Source organism: Balaenoptera acutorostrata, chromosome 13 (assembly GCF_949987535.1).
Source record: "Balaenoptera acutorostrata chromosome 13, mBalAcu1.1, whole genome shotgun sequence".
NCBI classification, from domain to species: domain Eukaryota; kingdom Metazoa; phylum Chordata; class Mammalia; order Artiodactyla; family Balaenopteridae; genus Balaenoptera; species Balaenoptera acutorostrata.
This window is the reverse complement of record NC_080076.1, coordinates 52,818,800-52,839,240: the sequence shown is the minus strand read 5'-3', so window position 1 is coordinate 52,839,240 and position 20,441 is coordinate 52,818,800. Positions and strand designations below refer to the sequence as shown.

Genomic DNA, 20,441 nt, shown 5'->3' with positions numbered 1-20,441 from the left:
CAAGGCTTCTGATAGAGAAGGTACTTTATGAGATGGCGTTTCGGTCAGGCTTCAAAGAAATGCTGATCAGCATATTAAGAGGACTAGACAGAGATGAGTGATGACAGGCCAATCTCAGCCCCAGGTAAACAGAGTCCGACCTTCGCCACTCCATAAAAGCATCATGTTAATGGGCTGCGTGAGTTGAGTTGGGAAAAGTATATGTCAAAGCATTTTGTTGGTAGGAAAACAGACTAATTAGCCATCTCAGCTAGTGATTAAAAAGGTTTGAGTCATATCAAGTCTAATTGGTGAGGACACATAGAAAGAACTGAAAATGAAGTTTTAAATGACTGTGGATTTCAATTATGTCTGTGACTCTTGACCTCTTTATTCAGGACAGCTTAGAAGGGAAAATTTTCACGTTTCAAAACAGTAATTTAGTCTTTCCAGGGATAAAAAATTAAAAAGAAAGAAGGAAAAAAAATTAGTCATTCCAAAATCTGCCTATGGCTTGCTTTATGCATGTGATTCCTTCTAGAAGAGTACTAAGAAGGTTTTCAGTTAGTTCTTCAGCGATAGAATTACAAGGAAAAGTCATTCCTACTACCACTCAGGTTCCCTGAAGCTCAGATCAAATGTTAGCTGAATAATTTCAATGCAGCTTCATTCACATCTTGGCACAGTGTACCATAAAATGTCAGGACTCCTTGGAATGGCGAAGCAAAAATTAGAAATCAGATTTATCTAAAAATATTAAGAAATTAAACCAGGCAAATATCCTTGTCCTTATTTTGTAAATTCAAGAATTTTCTGACAATGATTCAGTGTGTCAGCTGAGATTTCAGAATAAAACACTGGCTTCCAAATGTCCTACCTATATAACCGTCTACCACGTACAGGCCATTTTAATGGAAACTTTTAATTAGACTTTTTTTTTTAACCTCTTCATAACTTGTGACAAAGTTAGCAGGGGTTGATATCACTTTTGCTGTATTTCTGACACTTCTTGTTTTCTTGGAATGGAATTAAACTTGCAAAGTTTATTCTTTTACAGAAGACAGAACTTGGACTAGTCTGACCTGGCTAGATCACCTTTAACTATAAGCTTGCGGTAGTAAAAAGATTATGGTGTGAGGGTACAGAGGGGTTACTGCACTCTATGAAAAGGAAAAATTTCATCGCTTTTCCCCCCTAAAGCAATTCTTATTTTATAAAACACCTCTCCCTAAATCACCATCTTTTCAGATCTGGACACTCACAGTTCCAAACAGTTGCATTAGATGCGGTTGTTGGAAAGGCACGTCACTTGCTCCTTGACCCAAGGGTGGGCTCCTCCCGTTCCCAGGCTGGGTTGCCCACTTTGCCCAGGTTATCCTCACCCCTGAGGGATGAAATACAGCTGCGGTGTGTTGCGGCTACCACGGCACTGCTGGCTTACTCTTTAACTTCTTGGCTGTAATGCCATCACACGACTCAATTTAGGGTTAAATGGACATAATTCAGGCAACATTTGAAATATGATCTCTCATGTCAACTTGGTGTTTTACAAACAGCACCTTAGGCGTACAAAGAATGCATCTTTACAACCAGAGTTTTTGAAGTGCCAGATGTACAGAGAGACTTGACCATCTTGATAATCTCTCATTTCTAAATTCACAGTGGTGCCCTCAATAATGGCCTCCAAATCAAACTTAAGCAATCTAAAATAAATTCCTTTCATTAATTTTCAAAAATGAAACTTCTGATTCAGAATCAATCAATGATTTCAAAAGAAGGACCAACAAGAAAATACTAAATTCCAATTCCCAAGTGTCAACACTGGCAGGTATGGAAGTGCTATTTTTTTTCTAAAAGCATCCTTTCCCAGGAGTATTACTGGGGCCATCCAAACCTAAGAACATCTTTAAAATTCTCAAATTATGATCTTATATTCATAGCAGTGTCTGTCACATGACAAGTGCTCAAGAAATACAGATTGAACATTGAATAAAACAATTATCAAAATTTGGGAACTTGAAGATATTATCAGGATCATTTTGTCCAGCCTTCTAATTTTCAGATAACATAACAGAGGTCCAGAGAGGTTCATTTACTTGTTCAAAACCCCACAGCTAGTTAGTGGTAGAGTTGGATCTAAAACTCAGGATTCCTGACCTCCAATCCGCTTTGCCCAAAGGCTCTTTCTTTTCTCAGGTTCCTTATGCACTTGGATTTCTAAAGTCTGAAGAAGCCTGTGGCCAAGAACTCAGGCCGACCTTAAGGTTCCTATAGCTATTCACTAACGAGCATACAGGTCTTCCCATATCAGGCCACATGACAGTGGGAATCTGCCTGCATGTCATTTATTGGTAAGTTATCAGCTTGACTTTTCCCTAGAAAACTACCTTTAAAGTAATGTTACCTTAATATGAAATGTTTCGTTAAAAACAAATGGATTAGTGCAGAAATAGTTATGAGAGGCTAATTATAATGCCTTACATTTGGATGGCTCTTTACCATTCATAAATGTGGCCTGTATTACCTTGTAGTCCTGTTCCTTTAAGTATCAGTTAACTGATTTGCCAGATAACATCTTCTTTTGGTAAATGAAGTCTCAATGGTGTTGTAATCATGAGAGATGAAGATGCAGAACCCAGTAATGATTCCAAGAATATGGACTCCTCTTTGGCTCAGCACAAGAAGTGGTGGGTAAGAGATAAGGCAGCAAATCAGCAGAGGGACTGAGCAAGGGCAAGGCTACCTGACCCGCCTCTGTTTACCTATGTCCCAGGCTAGCCTACTTTCCTGACCCCAGTACAGCCATCATTTATTTGAACAGGAGGTGGCAGAGTATGTACTTGACCTCCAACGCCAAACATCCTGAATAGTGGTGTCAGCCTGATTTCATAGGCTTTCGGGTGAGCCCAAAGCAAAGAAGGGGGAAAACCCTAATCAAAGATGAACTTTTACCCAGAGGCGAAAGGGTTTAAAGACGCCCAGGGCTGACTGGTTATCTTAGGCAGGTGCTGCCGCAGGACCGCAGGCCTGCCCCGCCTACCGCCCCGAGATGCATACGCGCAAACATTACCTGCCTGGGCTGGTTGACTTTTGCTCCTGAGGACAACAGTAATCGAATCACATCCAAATAACCACCTTGGGCAGCTAGGAAGAGTGCGGTAGCTCCATCCTGACAGATAGCAAATTGAAAGTGTTAACAAGTCATCTTTCACATTTATTATAAAAGAAATTAGAGTTTTATTTCCTCCCCTCCCCCCTTTTAACATGTGTGGCGTTTTCTTCATTGAAGAACAGTTCTAAAACATCACACTAAGTCAGGCTGAAAGGTAAGGTTTAAAATAGACAGTTGTATAAGGATGAGTTATGACATATGTAATTGACTGTTCACTCTGTAAAATCTTGGTCATACAGCTTATGATACATCTAGTTGGAAAACTCAGGTTTTCCAAATAATCATCATTTTCCTCTGCCTGCATAGGTTTCTCATTAGCTGCCTTCTGCTTTTGCTGCATGATCTCAGAGTCCACCCTCTTGTACTTAGACTTAAAAAACATACACATTTAACACAATTTTCCATTGCAGTCCTTTTGTCACTAAGCGCTAAGTGTTCATTAAAAAACAAAAAACAGAATAAAATCTGTTAATAAAAAACAAAAAAGAAATCCCTCAAATCTATTTTGTGTGCTTTAATGAATTGGGAATGAAAAGTATCCTTTTAATTAGATATTCCCTACTCCTTTCTCTTTCGTGCTCCCTTATCCATGTTCTCCCAACATGCAGTTCCTCTAAGCTTTAAAACACAAGATGCTTCCAAAATTCCCACCCTGGTAAGAATGTCCATGAATTCTCTCCGTGCCAGCCCAGCAGGCGCCAACAATACCTATACAAACGACTAAGCAGTCGTGCATAAAAAGCCCAAAGCAAGTGCTTGTTTCCAATTTTCTTTAGTTTTCTTTTTAACGGAGCCTGTACATCTTCTGGGCGTTTCTTTTTTCTTGAAGACGTATCATTGGTTAATTTCAGCAAGTACATGGGTCAGTCGAGAGCGCGCCTCCTGTCCAGGTGCTTACTTCACACAGCATTCACAGGACAGAGTGAGCCTCATTACTTTCAGACCTAAGTGGAAAACTAGTTAACCCAGCTAATTACCACCCCTCATGTCAGGAACACTAACCACAGGATCAAAGCACCTTCCCTACAAGTCCAACCAGGCAGAGGGTGCTGAATTTCCAGTGGGTGTCAGCTGAGCCGCCAGACTGCCCTCAACGCAATCATTAAAAAAGTAATCAGCCTGTACAGATTCTTTCTTTGTTTTTGGCCAAGCCACTCGGCATGTGGGGTCCTAGTTACCTGGCCAGGGATCAAACCCTCACCCGTGCAGTGGAAGCTCGGAGTCTTAACCACTGGACCACCAGGGAAGTCTCAGCCTGTACAGATTTTTAAGCAAATGTTTGATATGGGATACAATTTCCAGCTGTTCTTACTGTGTTGCCACAGAAAGTCTTCCCTGCCCTTAGCAGCTGATAACTCTTAGGAATTTTCCAAAACGGATCTCCATGCATTGGATTTTTTTTTTTACTGTGCGTTACACATTTCTGTTCTTAGAAGTTTTCAAGAATCATTGACACTCCCTGCCCCCTGCCCTGTATTTCAACTGTTTTTAATGGAAACATTTATATTTGGACTGTTTAGGTAAGGGTAAAAGTCTTAATACAAAATGGAAGTTCTGGTGCATGAAATTTCTATGTTACCTTATAACAGAGAGGAATTTACCATGGGAATGGGATCTCCCCAAACTCTACATTTCTAAAATTAAGTGTTGCTTCAAGGAGCCTTATGGAAGAATGTTATCTAACAGTACAAAATCTATACCCACAGTCAATTTGGACTGCTGACTATTAATGGTAATGTTACGAAAATCATAACCCATTTTCCTTTTCCAAAGACAGGGGCTCTTCCTATTCAACCTGCACATACATATACTCATACACACTCTCAGATACAACTTCACTATATACAGTTGAAGAAATACAGAGCTGCAGACCCCTGTTTCTCAGATGTAGCCCCATGTCAGAACCACCTGTTGCCCAAGCTGCCATCAGAGACTCCAGCTTAGTTGGTCAGGAGTGGGCCCAGGAAGTGGAATTTTTTTTAATGCTCCCTGGTTCTCATGGACAGCCAGAGTTGAGAATCACTCCTTCAGGCCACAGTCAAGTAGTTTAGTCATTGAACCAGGAATGCTACAGGTTCAAAGAGTGGTAACAGATTTTGAAGTGCAAAGCCTAAGGCTAGTTTCCATGGATTTCAAAGAGGCTGGTGATTTGTCAGAGGTATCTGTGTAAACTCTGGAAAGGGTGTTCAAATGGAAAAGTTCACACACATCTCATTACACGTCTATGAAAGCATAGCACCCCTGGGCATAGGGCTCACGTCTAGTGGTACAAAAGCCTAAAATATGGTTCCTAGACAACTGGAAGCAGGAATTCTTCCACTCCTCACCATGAGACTGTCAAGTCACTTCATCTCCCCATATTTTAGTTTTTCCTCCAAAACCAGAATAACATTTGCCATAAATTCTACGGAATTAGAGTGACCATTAAAAATGCTTGGGTAGCCACTATGGAGAACAGTATGGAGGTTCCTTAAAAAACTACAAATAGGGGCTTCCCTGGTGGCGCAGTGGTTGAGAGTCTGCCTGCCAATGCAGGGCACACGGGTTCGAGCCTGGGTCTGGGAAGATCCCACATGCCACGGAGCAACTAGGCCCGTGAGCCACAACTACTGAGCCTGCGCGTCTGGAGCTTGTGCTCTGCAACAAGAGAGGCCATGATAGTGAGAGGCCTGCGCATCGCGATGAAGAGTGGCCCCCATTTGCCGTAACTAGAGAAAGCCCTCGCACAGAAACGAGGACCCAACACAGCCATAAATAAATAAATAAATAAATAAATAAATGGATCATCACATTAAAAAAAACAAAACAAAACAAAAAAAAACTACAAATAGAACTACCATACGACCCAGCAATCCCACTACTGGGCATATACCCTGAGAAAACCATAGGTCAAAAAGAGTCATGTACCAAAATGTTCATTGCAGCTCTATTTACAATAGCCAGGACATGGAAGCAACCTAAATGTCCATCGACAGATGAATGGATAAAGAAGATGTGGCACATATATCCAATGGAATATTACTCAGCTATAAAAAGAAATGAAATGGAGGTATTTGTAATGAGGTGGATGGAGTTAGAGTCTGTCATACAGAGTGAAGTAAGTCAGAAAGAGAAAAACAAATACAGTATGCTAACACATATATACGGAATCTAAGGGAAAAAAAAAAAAAAAAAAAAGGCCCTGAAGAACCTAGTGGCAAGATGGGAATAAAGACACAGACCTACTAGAGAATGGACTTGAGGATATGGGGAGGGGGTGGGGTGAGATGTGACAGGGTGAGAGAGTGTCATGGACATATATACACTACCAAATGTAAAATAGATAACTAGTGGGAAGCAGCCGCATAGCACAGGGAGATCAGCTCGGTGCTTTGTGACCACCTAGAGGGGTGGGATGGGGAGGGTGGGAGGGAGGGAGATGCAAAAGGGAAGAGAAATGGGAACATATTGTATATGTATAACTGATTCACTTTGTTATAAAGCAGAAGCTAACACACCATTGTAAGGCAATTATACTTCAATAAAGATGTTTAAAAAAAAAAAATGCTTGGGTAACGTGCTAATTGCCAGTTAGCTGCAAACAGACCCACACTGACAGTGATGCCTTTCAGGGTCAATGGCGTGCATGTATTTCAGAGGTCTTCGTTCACCCATCCTCACTTCTCTTCCAAATAACTTGATTTCTCCTTTTTTGTGTTCTTCCTCCCAAATAACTCTACAACAGGAGGACTTGTTTTGGTTTTCAGCAAGTCCATACACTGGGCTTGTCATGTTACAAATAAGTATGTATCCCATTATTTTTGACGCTCTTAATTACATAGGTACATGAAATATATCATATGTGCAAGAGATTTAAAAGGGCAGAGCAAAGATGGGTAAATAAGATTATGGGTTTCTACATAGAAAAAGCTCACATGGTTAACTCTATCTTTTTCCTTTGATGTCTCAGATGTCACTTTTTTTTTTTTTTACCCATATTCAAACTGTTCTTTATTCTGCCTAACAGGCATTGATACAATTGTAAGCTGAAGGTCACCAAGGAATATTTTATTGGTTCTTCTGTTCCTTTCAGATCCATGAGATGATCAGACAAGAAATTCTGGAGCAAATCCTCAACAGGGTTGTTACAAGAGGATCCTCCCCCATCACTCATTTCATAGGTATTGAACTTTGGAAGGGTGGATAAAGTTGTCAGGAACATTTTTATTTAAATGTCATAATGCTTTTGGTCCTGGAAAAAAAATTTAATGATATAGTAGATTGACATCTTTAATGACATCTTTGATTATGATGCCGGTAAAACATAAATGCATTTATATTGTCTATGGTTGTCGAGAAGGAAAGGAGCATATAACTAATGAGTGAAACTTCTATCTTGCATCAACTTTCTCTCTTTCTTGTTTTAATACTTCTCAGGTGAGTGCTGTCCTTCTACTATTACTCATTGACCTCCCGTTCTCTTAACCCTTTACATTCTGACTTCAGTACTGGTCTCTTTGGTGACCTCTGACTGTTTTGCTCTTTTAATACATATATCCTAATGCCTAAATCCACTGGTCTTATCTTAATCACCAACTTTCTTAATTTCTCTATCATTCTACACTGTTTACAACTCCCCTGAAGTTCTCTGATAACTGTAATAATTTGTATCAGATGCCACTTCTGGCATAGACTGCAATGCTATGTGTGATGAGGGAATGAGCAAGTGTCCCCCGAGAGCCCCCTTGAAACACACTCACATAAAGTTGGTCGTGGATGTTGGCTCCGTGCTTCAGCAAGGTCTCCACCACCTTCATGTGCCCATACTGACTGGCGGCCAGTAGGGCAGTGCCCCCGTCCTGCGGTCATAAGAAGTATAAACGCGTTAAAAACAGTGAGAGCACAAATTTTACGAGCAGATGCTCTTCACATGGTGAGAACTTTGGAAAAGAATTTCCCATACATAATAACAAACTCACTTTTCCTCTTTTATCTCTTTTACTTTTTCTTTATAATCATGACAGAGTTCATCTTAAAGACATCATTATGTTGTATACTGGGGTGACTTGCTTGAGATATATTATAGCTATTTGCTAAGTTATTACAATTAATTTAGAAATTTCTCATGTCAAACGCAGAATCATCTCTTTGCCTCTCAATAAAGGAAACAGAACAGAAAGTCTGTACCAATCGTGTGTTGGAATCACCATAATCATTTCCTGTGGTTTCACACCAGAGACCCAACTGACAAACATTGGCTTCTCCCTGTGGGTCCACCCAGTTGTAGGTCTCTGAGATTAAGGTGTTTTTAGGGAGTAGCCCTCTTGGGCCCCTGCCTTCACGGGACGAGATCTGCATGCACTGAAAGCGGGGATAACTGCAGCCTAATCCATGTGCTTCTCACTCTCCTACTTTGCATTTTCCTTTGAACATGTGCCAATTTGTCCAGACCTCTTTTAATATGTGGGTGCTAGGACTCAACAGAGCACTGTAAAGTAGATGCGGCCTGATGGGACATTCCTTGGTTCCATCTCCTCTACTTTTTTTTTTTTTTTTTTTAGCTTTAATACAAGGTATTAATTTAATATTAAATATTTTTCAGATCACATGAACTTGAAATCCATTTAGCCTAGTTTCTCTTATATTTAGAAATATTTAATTTGTTAGTGCTTACTTTTTTTTTTTTTTCACACACACTGTATTTTATTTTTACAAGAGATAAATAGACTGACACCAAGCATTGTACATGGATGACCACAACAAAAGCAACAATGATTGCAATTACCAAACATGAAACACACTCATACTATGTCATAATATTGACATTCAGTCCAGTAATCCTCCACTGTAACAGCTCCTTTACTTTGCAGTGAAAATTGATTTGTATATTCTTTGCCTCTGAGTCCTTGTGGGATTTTTTTTTTTTTAATTCAGACAGAAAGTCACAAAAATTATACTCATCCTCATCAGTTCACTCAGTCCCATGTAATTAATTTTTTCTTTCATCTTGATCTTTTGTTAGCACTTTTATGAGTTCATCAGTTTTTCATTAGAGTTCTGAAAATGCTTATTCATTCAGTTCAGCAGTACAGTCAGTTACCAGAAACCTGTACTTGTCAGAGTCTTTTCCATGAATTTCTTGAAGATGAAACCCTTTTATAGGAACATATTTGCAAAATCATCAGAGTACACCCAGAACTGTCTGTAAATGACAAAAGACTTAAAAATGACCATGGTTAAAGATTTGATGAAAGTTCATAATAATGCAGTTGACAAGAAAATTAGTTATTTCTGAGATATACATTTTAAAGTAATAACTAGGATTATTACTTATAACATTATACCAGAACATATAAGATTTTTAGACGTTTCCTGTAATGTCTGAAACATTTATATTAACATATTTCCATACATATTTCCATACAAATACAAATATAAGATTTTTAGAAATTTCATGTAATGTCTGAAACATTTATATTAACATATTTCCATACATATTTCCATACAAATACAAATATAAGATTTTTAGAAATTTCATGTAATATCTGAAACATTTATATTAACATATTTCCATATAAATAACCCAATGAAAGTTTAGTATTAGTTGTTTTGTTTGTTTTTTTTTATACTGCAGGTTCTTATTAGGCATCAGTTTTATACACATCAGTGTATACATGTCAATCCCAATTGCCCAATTCAGCACACCACCATCCCCACCTCACCGCAGTTTTCCCCCCTTGGTGTCCATATGTCCATTCTCTACATCTGTGTCTCAACTTCTGCCCTGCAAACTGGGTCATCTGTACCATTTTTCTAGGTTCCACATATATGCATTAATATACGATATTTGTTTTTCTCTTTCTGACTTACTTCACTCTGTATGACAGTCTCTAGATCCATCCACGTCTCAACAAATGACTCAATTTCGTTCCTTTTTAGGGCTGAGTAATATTCCATTGTATATATGTACCACAACTTCTTTATCCATTCGTCTGTTGATGGGCATTTAGGTTGCTTCCATGACCTGGCTATTGTAAATAGTGCTGCAATGAACATTCGGGTGCATGTGTCTTTTTGAATTACGGTTTTCTCTGGGTATATGCCCAGTAGTGGGATTGCTGGGTCATATGGTATTTCTATTTTTAGTTTTTTAAGGAACCTCCATATTGTTCTCCATAGTGGCTGTATCAATTTACATTCCCACCAACAGTGCAAGAGGGTTCCCTTTTCTCCACACCCTCTCCAGCATTTGTTGTTTGTAGATTTTCTGATGATGCCCATTCTAACAGGAGTGAGGTGATACCTCATTGTAGTTTTGATTTGCATTTCTCTAATGATTAGTGATGTTGAGCATCTTTTCATGTGCTTCGTGGCCGTCTGTATGTCTTCTTTGGAGAAATGTCTATTTAGGTCTTCTGCCCATTTTTGGATTGGGGTGTTTGTTTCTTTGATATTGAGCTGAATGAGCTGTTTATATATTTTGGAGATTAATCCTTTGTCCGTTGATTCATTTGCAAATATTTTCTCCCATTCTGAGGGTTGTCTTTTCGTCTTGTTTATGGTTTCCTTTGCTGTGCAAAAGCTTTGAAGTTTCATTAGGTCCCACTTGTTTATTTTTGTTTTTATTTCCATTACTCTAGGAGGTGGATCAAAAAAGATCTTGCTGTGATTTATGTCAAAGAGTGTTCTTCCTATGTTTTCCTCTAAGAGTTTTATAGTGTCCAGTCTTATATTTAGGTCTCTAATCCATTTTGAGTTTATTTTTGTGTATGGTGTTAGGGAGTATTCTAATTTCATTCTTTTACATGTAGCTGTCCAGTTTTCCCAGCACCACTTATTGAAGAGACTGTCTTTTCTCCATTGTATATCTTTGCCTCCTTTGTCATAGATTAGTTGACCATAGGTGCGTGGGTTAATCTCTGGGCTTTCTATCTTGTTCCATTGATCTATGTTTCTGTTTTTGTGCCAGTACCATATTGTCTTGATTACTGTAGCTTTGTAGTATAGTCTGAAGTCAGGGAGTCTGATTCCTCCAGCTCCATTTTTTTGCCTCAAGACTGCTTTGGCTAATCGGGGTCTTTTGTGTCTCCATACAAATTTTAAGATGATTTGTTCTAGCTCCGTAAAAAATGCCATTGGTAATTTGATAGGGATTGCATTGAATCTGTAGACATCTCCTCTACTTTTATCTCTGCGCCTAAATTAGAATTAGCTTTTACGCCAACCACACCAAATACTGACTCATTGAGTTTGTGGTCAACTGAAACCCTTTCTCTCTTTTTTTTTTTTTGGCTGTGTTGGGTCTTCATTGCTGCGTGTGGGCTTTCTCCAGTTGCGGGGAGCGGGGCTACTCTTCGTTGCGGTGCACGGGCTTCTCACTGCGGTGGCTTCTCTTGTTGTGGAGCACAGGCTCTAGGTGCGCAGGCTTCAGTAGCTGCGGCACGCGGGCTCAGTACTTGTGGCTCGTGGGCTCTAGAGCGCAGGCTCAGTAGTTGTGGCGCACAGGCTTAGTTGCTCTGCAGCATGTGGGATCTTCCCGGACCAGAGCTCGAACTGGTGTCTCCTGCATTGGCAGGGGGATTCTTAACCACAGCGCCACCAGGGAAGTCCGTGAAGCCCTTAATGGTTTTTCTCAGGTGCTGGGCTGAAGCTTTCTCTTTTCCCATCTAGGATTGTTGTGTTGTTTGTTTGGCTCTGTGAATGGGTATGTGGACATTTGAGCTAACTGTAAACAATCCAAGAACGTGGAATCTGGTCCTAAAATACGAGTCATAAATAAAAGATAGTGTGGTTTCTAAATTTGGGCATAGAGTGTTTATTCAAAGTGGCTACCCTTGCAGCCCCACCCTCAGATTCAGTAGGTCTGGAGTGAGGCCCAGAAAGAGGCATTTGACCAGCCATGTGAGGTGACAGGGAGGTGCAGGAGGCAGGTGGGCCTCCCTTGGAGAAACACTGCTGCACGTGGTCCTGCACTCACAGGCAGGCAAGGTGCTGGGGGAAGCACATGGCTGAGTAAGGCTTCAGCAAGGGCCCGGCTGTGTGGTGGGAAGAGCTGCGTTTTGAAGGGTGGGGAATGGAGGAGAGAGACTGGAGGGCTGAGGCTGGTGGGTGTGGGTGGAGGTGGAGGTGGGTGGGCATTAAGAAGTTGCTTATTAAGCTATTAGCAGCAACGAACACCGTGCCCAAGTTTTGCTGTGTCAATCTTCCCAGCTCTTTGCCTAATGGGTTTAGACAATAGATAAAACATGATGATGGTCATAGAAGAGCTGATACCTTTTATTTAAAAAAACCACATTTTTGGGGACATAGGTTCAATTACAATGAGAACAGTTGTTGACACAAAGTCAGTTTTGATGACAGGATCATATTAAAACTCAAAGCCTCCTGACACTGTCTTCTTCCCATGGAAAACTCTTGGCCACCTGCAGTTGACCTAATGGAAACATGTGGAACTGCTCGCCCTGGGCCCCATGTTCCATGGATTTCTGGGACAGCACAAACTGGCTCATGTACAAAGGCCCGCATTAACTTGTTAGCCAAGAAGAATGAAGCAGCCATGTGGTCACACATGATCATTTGACGTAGTTCAGAGTTGAGTCAGGTTAGTAGAACTTTACTTTTTATTTTTAGTTGTATCACTTTTTTTAAAATTAAATAATTAATTAATTTATTTATTTTTGGTTGTGTTGGGTCTTCGTTTCTGCGCGAGGGCTTTCTCTAGTTGCGGCGAGCGGGGGCCACTCTTCATCGCGGTGCGCGGGCCTCTCACTATCGTGGCCTCTCCTGTTGCGGAGCACAAGCTCCAGACACGCAGGCTCAGTAGTCGTGGCTCACGGGCCCAGTTGTTCCGCAGCATGTGGGATCCTCCCAGACCAGGGCTCGAACCCGTGTCCCCTGCATTGGCAGGCAGATTCTCAACCACTGCGGCACCAGGGAAGCCCTATCACTTTTATAATTAAAAATAAAATAATATTTAATATAAAATATGTGTACACATGTATTTTGGATTACTGTATATTATATTCAGCATGTCTGGAGGCATGTACACAGTCCAACAGTAGGTTTTAGAAAAGACAGAAACCCTTTCTGAAATTCAGATCTACTTAATAGTGTTTTAACAGGAAAAAAAACTCCACTGGAAACTCCCTTGATATCAAAATATCACATACAATGAATTAAGAAAACCTAAAAGTTTCCAACTAGGGCAAATTTTCAGGAATTTTTTATGACTGAAGTAATTTTTTATGACAGAAATAAGTTTTCAATTACAATGTGTTGGCAGTTCAAATTCTTCTACTACAAAACATTATCATGAAAAGTCATGCTGTGAACACAAAATTTATCTTTCTGCAGCCTCAGTTTTCTTATCCACATGTCAAACATGAAGAATGAATGACTTCTTCAAAGCAAGAACCACAATTCCTTGCCCAACTATATAAACTGTAATCATATGTTATATATTTCAGTGAGGACATTTCAGAAAGTAAACTGCCTGCCAAACCCTGCTTAGAAATCTCTCAGAGTCACTAGGATTGGCTTAATACTTCCAACAATTCCTATCATAGCACTGGGATTAACCTTGAAGCAGAAAAAAGCATATGAAAACAGGGCAAGTTATAAAGCACCTGCTACTGTATCCATCCGGATAACAAAATTCAGTGTCCCAGAGTAGAAAGTTACCAGTACAAGAAAGAATCTAAGCAATTCCTCCCACCCCAAGTTCTCCAATTGTGAGCCCAAAGTAAAAATGTCATGTTTTGAATTGGATTCCTAGGACTACCCCTGAATCATTACAATTTAACCTTGTGAAACCCACCTTCTTAGGCTTGAAAATCTTGTAAAAAGCAAAGCAAAAATTCATACTATAGATGAAGAGAAATGAAAACTCATGACTGCTGAAATTCAACAAGGTATAAAATCAAGAAAATTCTCTTACTTTGGTCCTAAATTCAGTGGATGCTCCAAATTCAAAGAGAAATCTCACAACATCATTATGTCCTTGTTGAGCAGCAAAGAACAGGGCAGTTGTACCTGACTGAGAGAGAGAGACAGGCTGGTTTTAAAAGATATTTGGTTACATTACACTTGATTTATATGCTTGCAAACAAAACAAAACAAAATCCTTGTATATAAACTTCCAGCCTAGGAGGGGGCTATATTTGAACAGACTGTATTCCTTGTTCAGGTAAGTGACCAGTGTGGAGGCTGCTGGGTTCCAGAAATGTTAAGATGTAACAAGGTCTGCATGAGGAAACTGGGCTAGAATAGGAAGACTCTCATCTTTTTTTTTTGGCTGCCCTGTGCACATGCAGGATCTTACTTCCCCGACCAGGGATCAAACCCATGACCGCTGCAGTGGAAGCGTGGACTCCTAAGCACTGGACTGCCAGGGAAATCCCTCACCTTCTTAATAGACATGAATTTTAGAGACTACCAAAGTGTGCAAATGCTATGCGTCTAGAGAGCCAACTAAAGAAAACAATGGCAGGTACATCTTCAGGAGACAAATATTCTAATATTGCAAAATGGATTACAGATGAACCGAGGAAGAAGTCTGCTCTAAGCGTCAGTTCCACAGCACTGCCGGGCACTCTCTTCCAGCTTCCAAAACACGCGGGGTGAGGTCAGGGCCTCTCTTTGGCTATTCTTCCAGACTGACCTGGCTCAGGGAATTCTGGGGGTCACCAGGGACCTACACGTCATCGTTATTTGCACCACACAGGTTACCTCTAAACCCAACACACTTAAGTCCTCAAGGGCCACTGTGTTCAATGCACAATAGTTTTCATCTCCAAGAACAGTAATTGAGCAGTTGGAACCAAACAGATAAATATAAAGACCATATATATATGTATATATATGTGTCCATGCCACTCTCTCACTTTGTCCCAGCTTACCCGTCCCCCTCCCTGTATCCTCAAGTTCATTCTCTAGTAGGTCTGTGTCTTTATTCCCGTCTTGCCCCTAGGTTCTTCATGACCACTATTTTTTTTTTTTTTAGATTCCATATATATGTGTTAGCATACTGTATTTGTTTTTCTCTTTCTGACTTACTTCACTCTGTATGACAGACTCTAGGTCCATCCACCTCACTACAAATAACTCAATTTCGTTTCTCTTTATGGCTGAGTAATATTCCATAGTATATATGTGCCACATCTTCTTTATCCATTCATCTGTCAATGGACACTTAGGTTGCTTCCATGTCCTGGCTATTGTAAATAGAGCTGCGTTATTCTTACGTGCAAAACCTGACTTACCTCTCTCTGGAGATTGATGTCAGCTCCCTGCAGGATGAGCTCCCTCACACAGCCTATGTGGCCAGCATAGGAGGCAACCATGAGGAGCGTTGTGCCGTGCTGGGTGGGGGAGAGACAGATGAGCAGTTAGGCCATGTGACACCAGAGAGGTGGCCAGGAGAAGATGCCGCAGACGTCAGCTCCTCCCAGGACACGTCCGAGCTGAGCGCAACATCTCCCGCAGTAAATAAAAGTGTCTCGTGAATAATCTTATAATGCAGACCAAACAGGAAAAAGCACAGTGACAAATTGCTGAGGCTGGAATTTTCAATTTAAACATTCACTTACTTCCATTACCTTCAGACACACAGTCCAAGTGAACCATGGTTACTGCATTTTGAGGCAGCAGTGATGTAATGGCCTCGTTTTATGATTCCTGAGCCAAAACACTGTTATTAATGCAAAAAAGCGGGTTAAGTGGTACTAGTTGGTTTTCTGAGTTTAGAATTCTTTATTTTCAAACTGATTCAGGTAAAGATGCAACGAGAGACTACAGGAGTGAGAGTTGGGAGCCCCGGGGTCCATCTCTGTCATCAACCAGCAGCGTAACCTGGGGCACACTGCTCACAATTCCTGGGGCTCATTTACTTCATCTTTAAAATGAGGAGCTTGGGGCTTCCCTGGTGGCGCAGTGGTTAAGAATCCACCTGCCGGTGCAGGAGACACGGGTTTGAGCCCTGGCCCGGGAGGATCTCACATGCCGTGGAGCAACTAAGCCCGTGCACCACAACTGCTGAGCCTGCGCTCTAGAGCTCGCGAGCCACAACTACTGAGCCCACGTGCCACAACTACTGAAGCCCATGCATCTAGAGCCTGTGCTCCGCAACGAGAAGCCACTGCAATGAGAAGCCCGCGCACTGCAACGAAGAGTAGCCTCCGCTGGCCGCAACTAGAGAACACCCGCGCACAGCAACAAAGACCCAACGCAGCCAAAAATAAAAAAATAAAAAATTAAAAAAATAAAATGAGGGGCTGGATGATATGATTGCCAAGGTCTCTGCCAGCTTTAAGATTCAAGGACTTGAGACGTACCACCTGATATTCCAATTCAAGTGGACTTTTGTGGTTTAATTTACATTTGTTTTCAAGGGCTCGAAACTGTAATCTGAACTACCTCTCCTGTGTGGTCAGCAGCCTGCTTCTGTGGAGAGGATACGAGACAGACAGACGGCTCTGCCTGTGAGGAAGCCTCACTAGGTACGGGGTGGTGATTCTTAGAAGCCTCGTGCTATATATTCAATACATCTGTGGGATTTTGTAGGAAGGCAGTATAGTTGAGTGGTCACTGACAGTATGATTCTGGGCTGGTTATCGGAGCTTTCAAAGGCTCATTCACCTCATCTGTAATGCGGAATAGTAAAAGTATCTGCCTGATTAAATTAAATGGGAAAAAGCAGTAATTCAGGCAATGTGCTTAGCTTAGTAATGTTAAATATTCAGTAAGAGTTAGATGTTAAAATAATATTATGATGCCTCAGCAAATGTTAGATTATTATTTGGTTTTTGTTGACTCGTGTGAAAGACAATCCTAGTTTGGGGAAAGTCTTGTTTGCTATAAGTAAAAGTACAGGTAGAATCAAGAAGAGCTAGTGGCTTCACAGAAGTGCTTTATGATATTCTTCTACCCCATGTGACCACATTTGGTATTTGAATGTAAGACCTTCATGTCGGCTGTACCACCCATCATTCAGGGGGACTTCTTCCTCCATGTTTTTCAAGATTAAAGTAGCAAACTTGGAGTTACTAACTTCCTCTTGAATGTGAGAACATTTTTATTCAGCATTCAGACAGAAGATTCCTTGATTTAAAGCCAGTCTGAACAGGCAAGCTATGAGTGTATCCTTTACGTGAGAGGTGAGAAAATTTTTTCATCATGGGTCACACTGGTCTCAAAATACGAATCAATCATGAGCTACAGGAACCACAGAACACGTAACTTGGATATTTAAAAATAAAAATAAAAAACATCAGGCTCATCTATTTTACAGTAAGGGAAGATGAATGAAACAAATAACCAAAATGCTCCTTTATACATTGTATTTCACTTCTACCTCATGGTCAACTGAGGAAAAGTCAGAGGTTGGGACAAAGGAGAAACAGAATACAAAGCCCGCGCGCCTAGAGCCTGTGCTCCGCGACAAGAGAAGTCACCGCAATGAGAAGCCTGCGCGCCGCAACGAAGAGTAGCCCGCACTCACCGCAACCAGAGAAAGCCCGTGCGCAGCAACAAAGACCCAACGCAGCCAAAAATATAAATAAATAAAAGAGGAGGGATCTGTGGATGTATTAAGCTACACAAAGCTGGAAGTCAGGAGAAGGTCATAGGGGGTGTCTGAAAAGGGGTGACTTTAAGAAAAAGGAGTAAAGTGGTCATCAACATGGTCAGTGGGTGAGGCCACAATGAAAACGGGCATCCCCACTCCAGTTCTGTCCAGCGTGGCACTGCTGCCCAGCAAGACCCAAGTAAGACCCGACGACCAGTTCACAGATGCCCAAGACCCCATATCAGTTTGGGTCCAGGCAAAGAACAGATGGTACATTCAAACTGGGATAACTGGACCAAAGTTTAATAAAGAGACTATTTATAAGGCTATGCTCTGGATGTAGGGAAACTACAAAGAACAGTACTGGGAGCGAGTAACAGCGGAGCTGCACTGCTAGCCCAGGCCCGAAGGCGCGAGGGACAGGTGGTGGCTCCCAGGACGGAGAGGGTGAGAGTCCTGCTGCCAGACAGGATGGGGGGGTCTAGACTCCCCAACATCCCCGTCCTCCCTCCCTCTGATTCCTGCCAACGCTCCCACTGGCCAAACCCTACTAGAGGCCAGAGGGAAGCCAGTCCCCTGGGGCAGGCCAGACAGCTCCAACTCTGGGACACAGAGCAAGCTGGAGAAAGTTACAAGTGGGTCTGGAGGTGCACCCCAAGCTGTCCTGCACTGATGCCCGGGGTGGGGGCAAAGCGGAGCAAACTTTGATACCTCGCTTGGGCTGGTGGCTGACATCACCTACCGAATTTGCGCAATAAAAGCTGGAAATGGCACAGCCTGTTATCAGGAAAACAAGAAGGCTCCTGTGAAAACATTTCTATTTAATCCCTAAAATCAGAACATCTCCTCTCTCCTCATCTGAGGTCCTCTTAGTCCCCAGAGATGCGACATCCTGCTGAGAACAGAGAAACTACTGCCTCTAGCTGGGGAGGGAAGGGCTCTCGCAGTGATGCCTGAACGTAGGCGGGAGGACCTGTTTTTAGTTCCCCTTCATTGCCGATGAGGGTATTGGTGTTTGCAAAGGTAAGGAAGGGATAAGAGGCTGGGTGGAGGCTTCCATCTCTCAGTAGAAAAAACCCAACTCCCACATCCGCGGCAGCCCCCTTCCGTTCTGAATCATCTCCCCCTTTTCTTCTTGGACTTGGCCGATTCTGATTCCCAGTGACGTGTCTCTTCCCCTATCGTGGCCCCTCCTGTTTTATGCAGGTAATGGCTTTCCCAGTATGTTTTGAAGTTCCCCGTGGTACTTCGGACTTTTTGAAAAGGATGAAGCAAGCAAACACATGAAAAAGCGGACAAGCACTGCGAAGGAAGGGTATTCAGCAGGCGCTCTCATGCCAGCGGGGGACGGCGAGCTCCCAGCATGCGTGTACCGAATGGACCGGTCCGTACACTGTCCCTGCAGTCCACGTCCACTCGGCCACTGTTCAGCAGCAGCCGGAGCAGAGCCAAGTTGCCCCTCCTCGCTGCCCAGAACGCCGCGTTGGCAAGTGGGGTTTCCTTCTGCAGAAGCAAAACAAAACAGGATCTTAAAATCGACCTTCATTAACACAACCACTTCTACGCAAGTACGCACTACCATTCAAAAGGGAGACCTTCCAGATGTGTCTGATCATTTGAAAGCGCGCTCCTCTGGCAACAGGTGACTGTCGTGTACTTGGTTATGGGATGCAGATACCCGAGCCATGGGGCTGTGATGAAGAGCCGTGTTGTTGATTACACAGCACTATTAATACCCTATTTCCCACCAATGTCCTCACTTTCCTGCCTCTGTGTCTTTGTTCACAGTTTCCTTTTTGTTTGAAATGAATTTTCCCCCATCCTTCACGGCCAAGGTTCTGCTTAAATGTGATTTCCTCCCTGAAGTGTTCCCAAATCTCTCTTTGCCTCTAAGCAGAGGGAAATCTCTCCCAATTCTGAGTTTACAGGTACCTTTTCTGTGCCCTCAATACTTTCTACCTGATTCCAGCTGCCTGGGTAAATGCCTCACTTGCCCTCCACCAAGTTTTCTCTGTTTCAGCTGGAACTTGCCAGAGGTTTCTGCTGAGAACAAGGAACTCTGGGCAGAAAATGTTGCTGTGAGTCCTCGGGTGGATCCTTCACTCCACTCCTGGGTTATTTTAAAGTTGCTAAGTTAACGTTGGAACAACTACGGAAGGAACAGAGCTGGAGAACAGTTCTCCTGAATCAGAGCTGCAGAGTTGACTGTAGTACCACCACCTTCTCTAAAACAGATCAATTTGAATTTGCAGAGAACAGTCCCTGGTGGGGGTGAGGGACAGACAGAACCACACAGCTCAGGGTTTCCACCCCAGCCCTGGGCCATGGACTTGGCCCCACTGAGGCCTGGATTCCTCTTGCCCAGATGGAGATCACATAACCTGCCTTGAAGTTTATGGTAAAAATTAAATGATGCAGGTTAATTGGCTGATACGGTGCCCAGCACATCATACATGCTTACAAATACAAATAGTTACAAATAGAAACTTCCAAATAGTTTCTTTCCTTCTGTCCACTTTCTTTACAAAGTTAGAATCAACAGGCAAAACTGAACTCAGTATTGGTACTAATAAAGAATTCTGCTGGTCTCAGGAAATTTTCTAGTATTCAAATTGTTTAACAAAAACACTTTTTGGGGTGGGCTTAAAGCACGTATCTGACTCAGAGGGTCTTTTATGCAATATGTCTTCTAAGTATATGTATAAGGTGTTACATACAATACCTAACTCACCAATGCTAAGTTAAAAA

General features: G+C 42.0%; 1 protein-coding gene across 9 annotated transcripts in view; it reads right to left on the bottom strand.

Moving 5' to 3' along the window:
• The window catches only part of ANKRD29 (ankyrin repeat domain 29), a 62,753-nt gene that overhangs the window by 15,010 nt on the left and 27,302 nt on the right, over positions 1-20,441 (bottom strand). For 4 of the 9 annotated variants that reach the window (XM_007197618.2, XM_057527184.1, XM_057527185.1 and 1 more), the window contains 5 exons: positions 19,086-19,196; positions 15,391-15,489; positions 14,067-14,165; positions 7,891-7,989; positions 3,050-3,148 (listed from right to left, as the gene is read on the bottom strand). In XM_007197618.2, the coding sequence (XP_007197680.1) occupies positions 3,050-3,148; positions 7,891-7,989; positions 14,067-14,165; positions 15,391-15,471 (378 nt within the window). In that variant the 5' untranslated portion in view covers positions 15,472-15,489; positions 19,086-19,196. Of the gene's footprint in view, positions 1-3,049; positions 3,149-7,890; positions 7,990-9,713; positions 13,077-14,066; positions 14,166-15,390; positions 15,490-18,435; positions 19,031-19,066; positions 19,197-20,441 lie in introns of those variants that run through there. The other 5 variants (XM_057527187.1, XM_007197620.2, XM_057527186.1 and 2 more) reach the window with 5 other exon arrangements.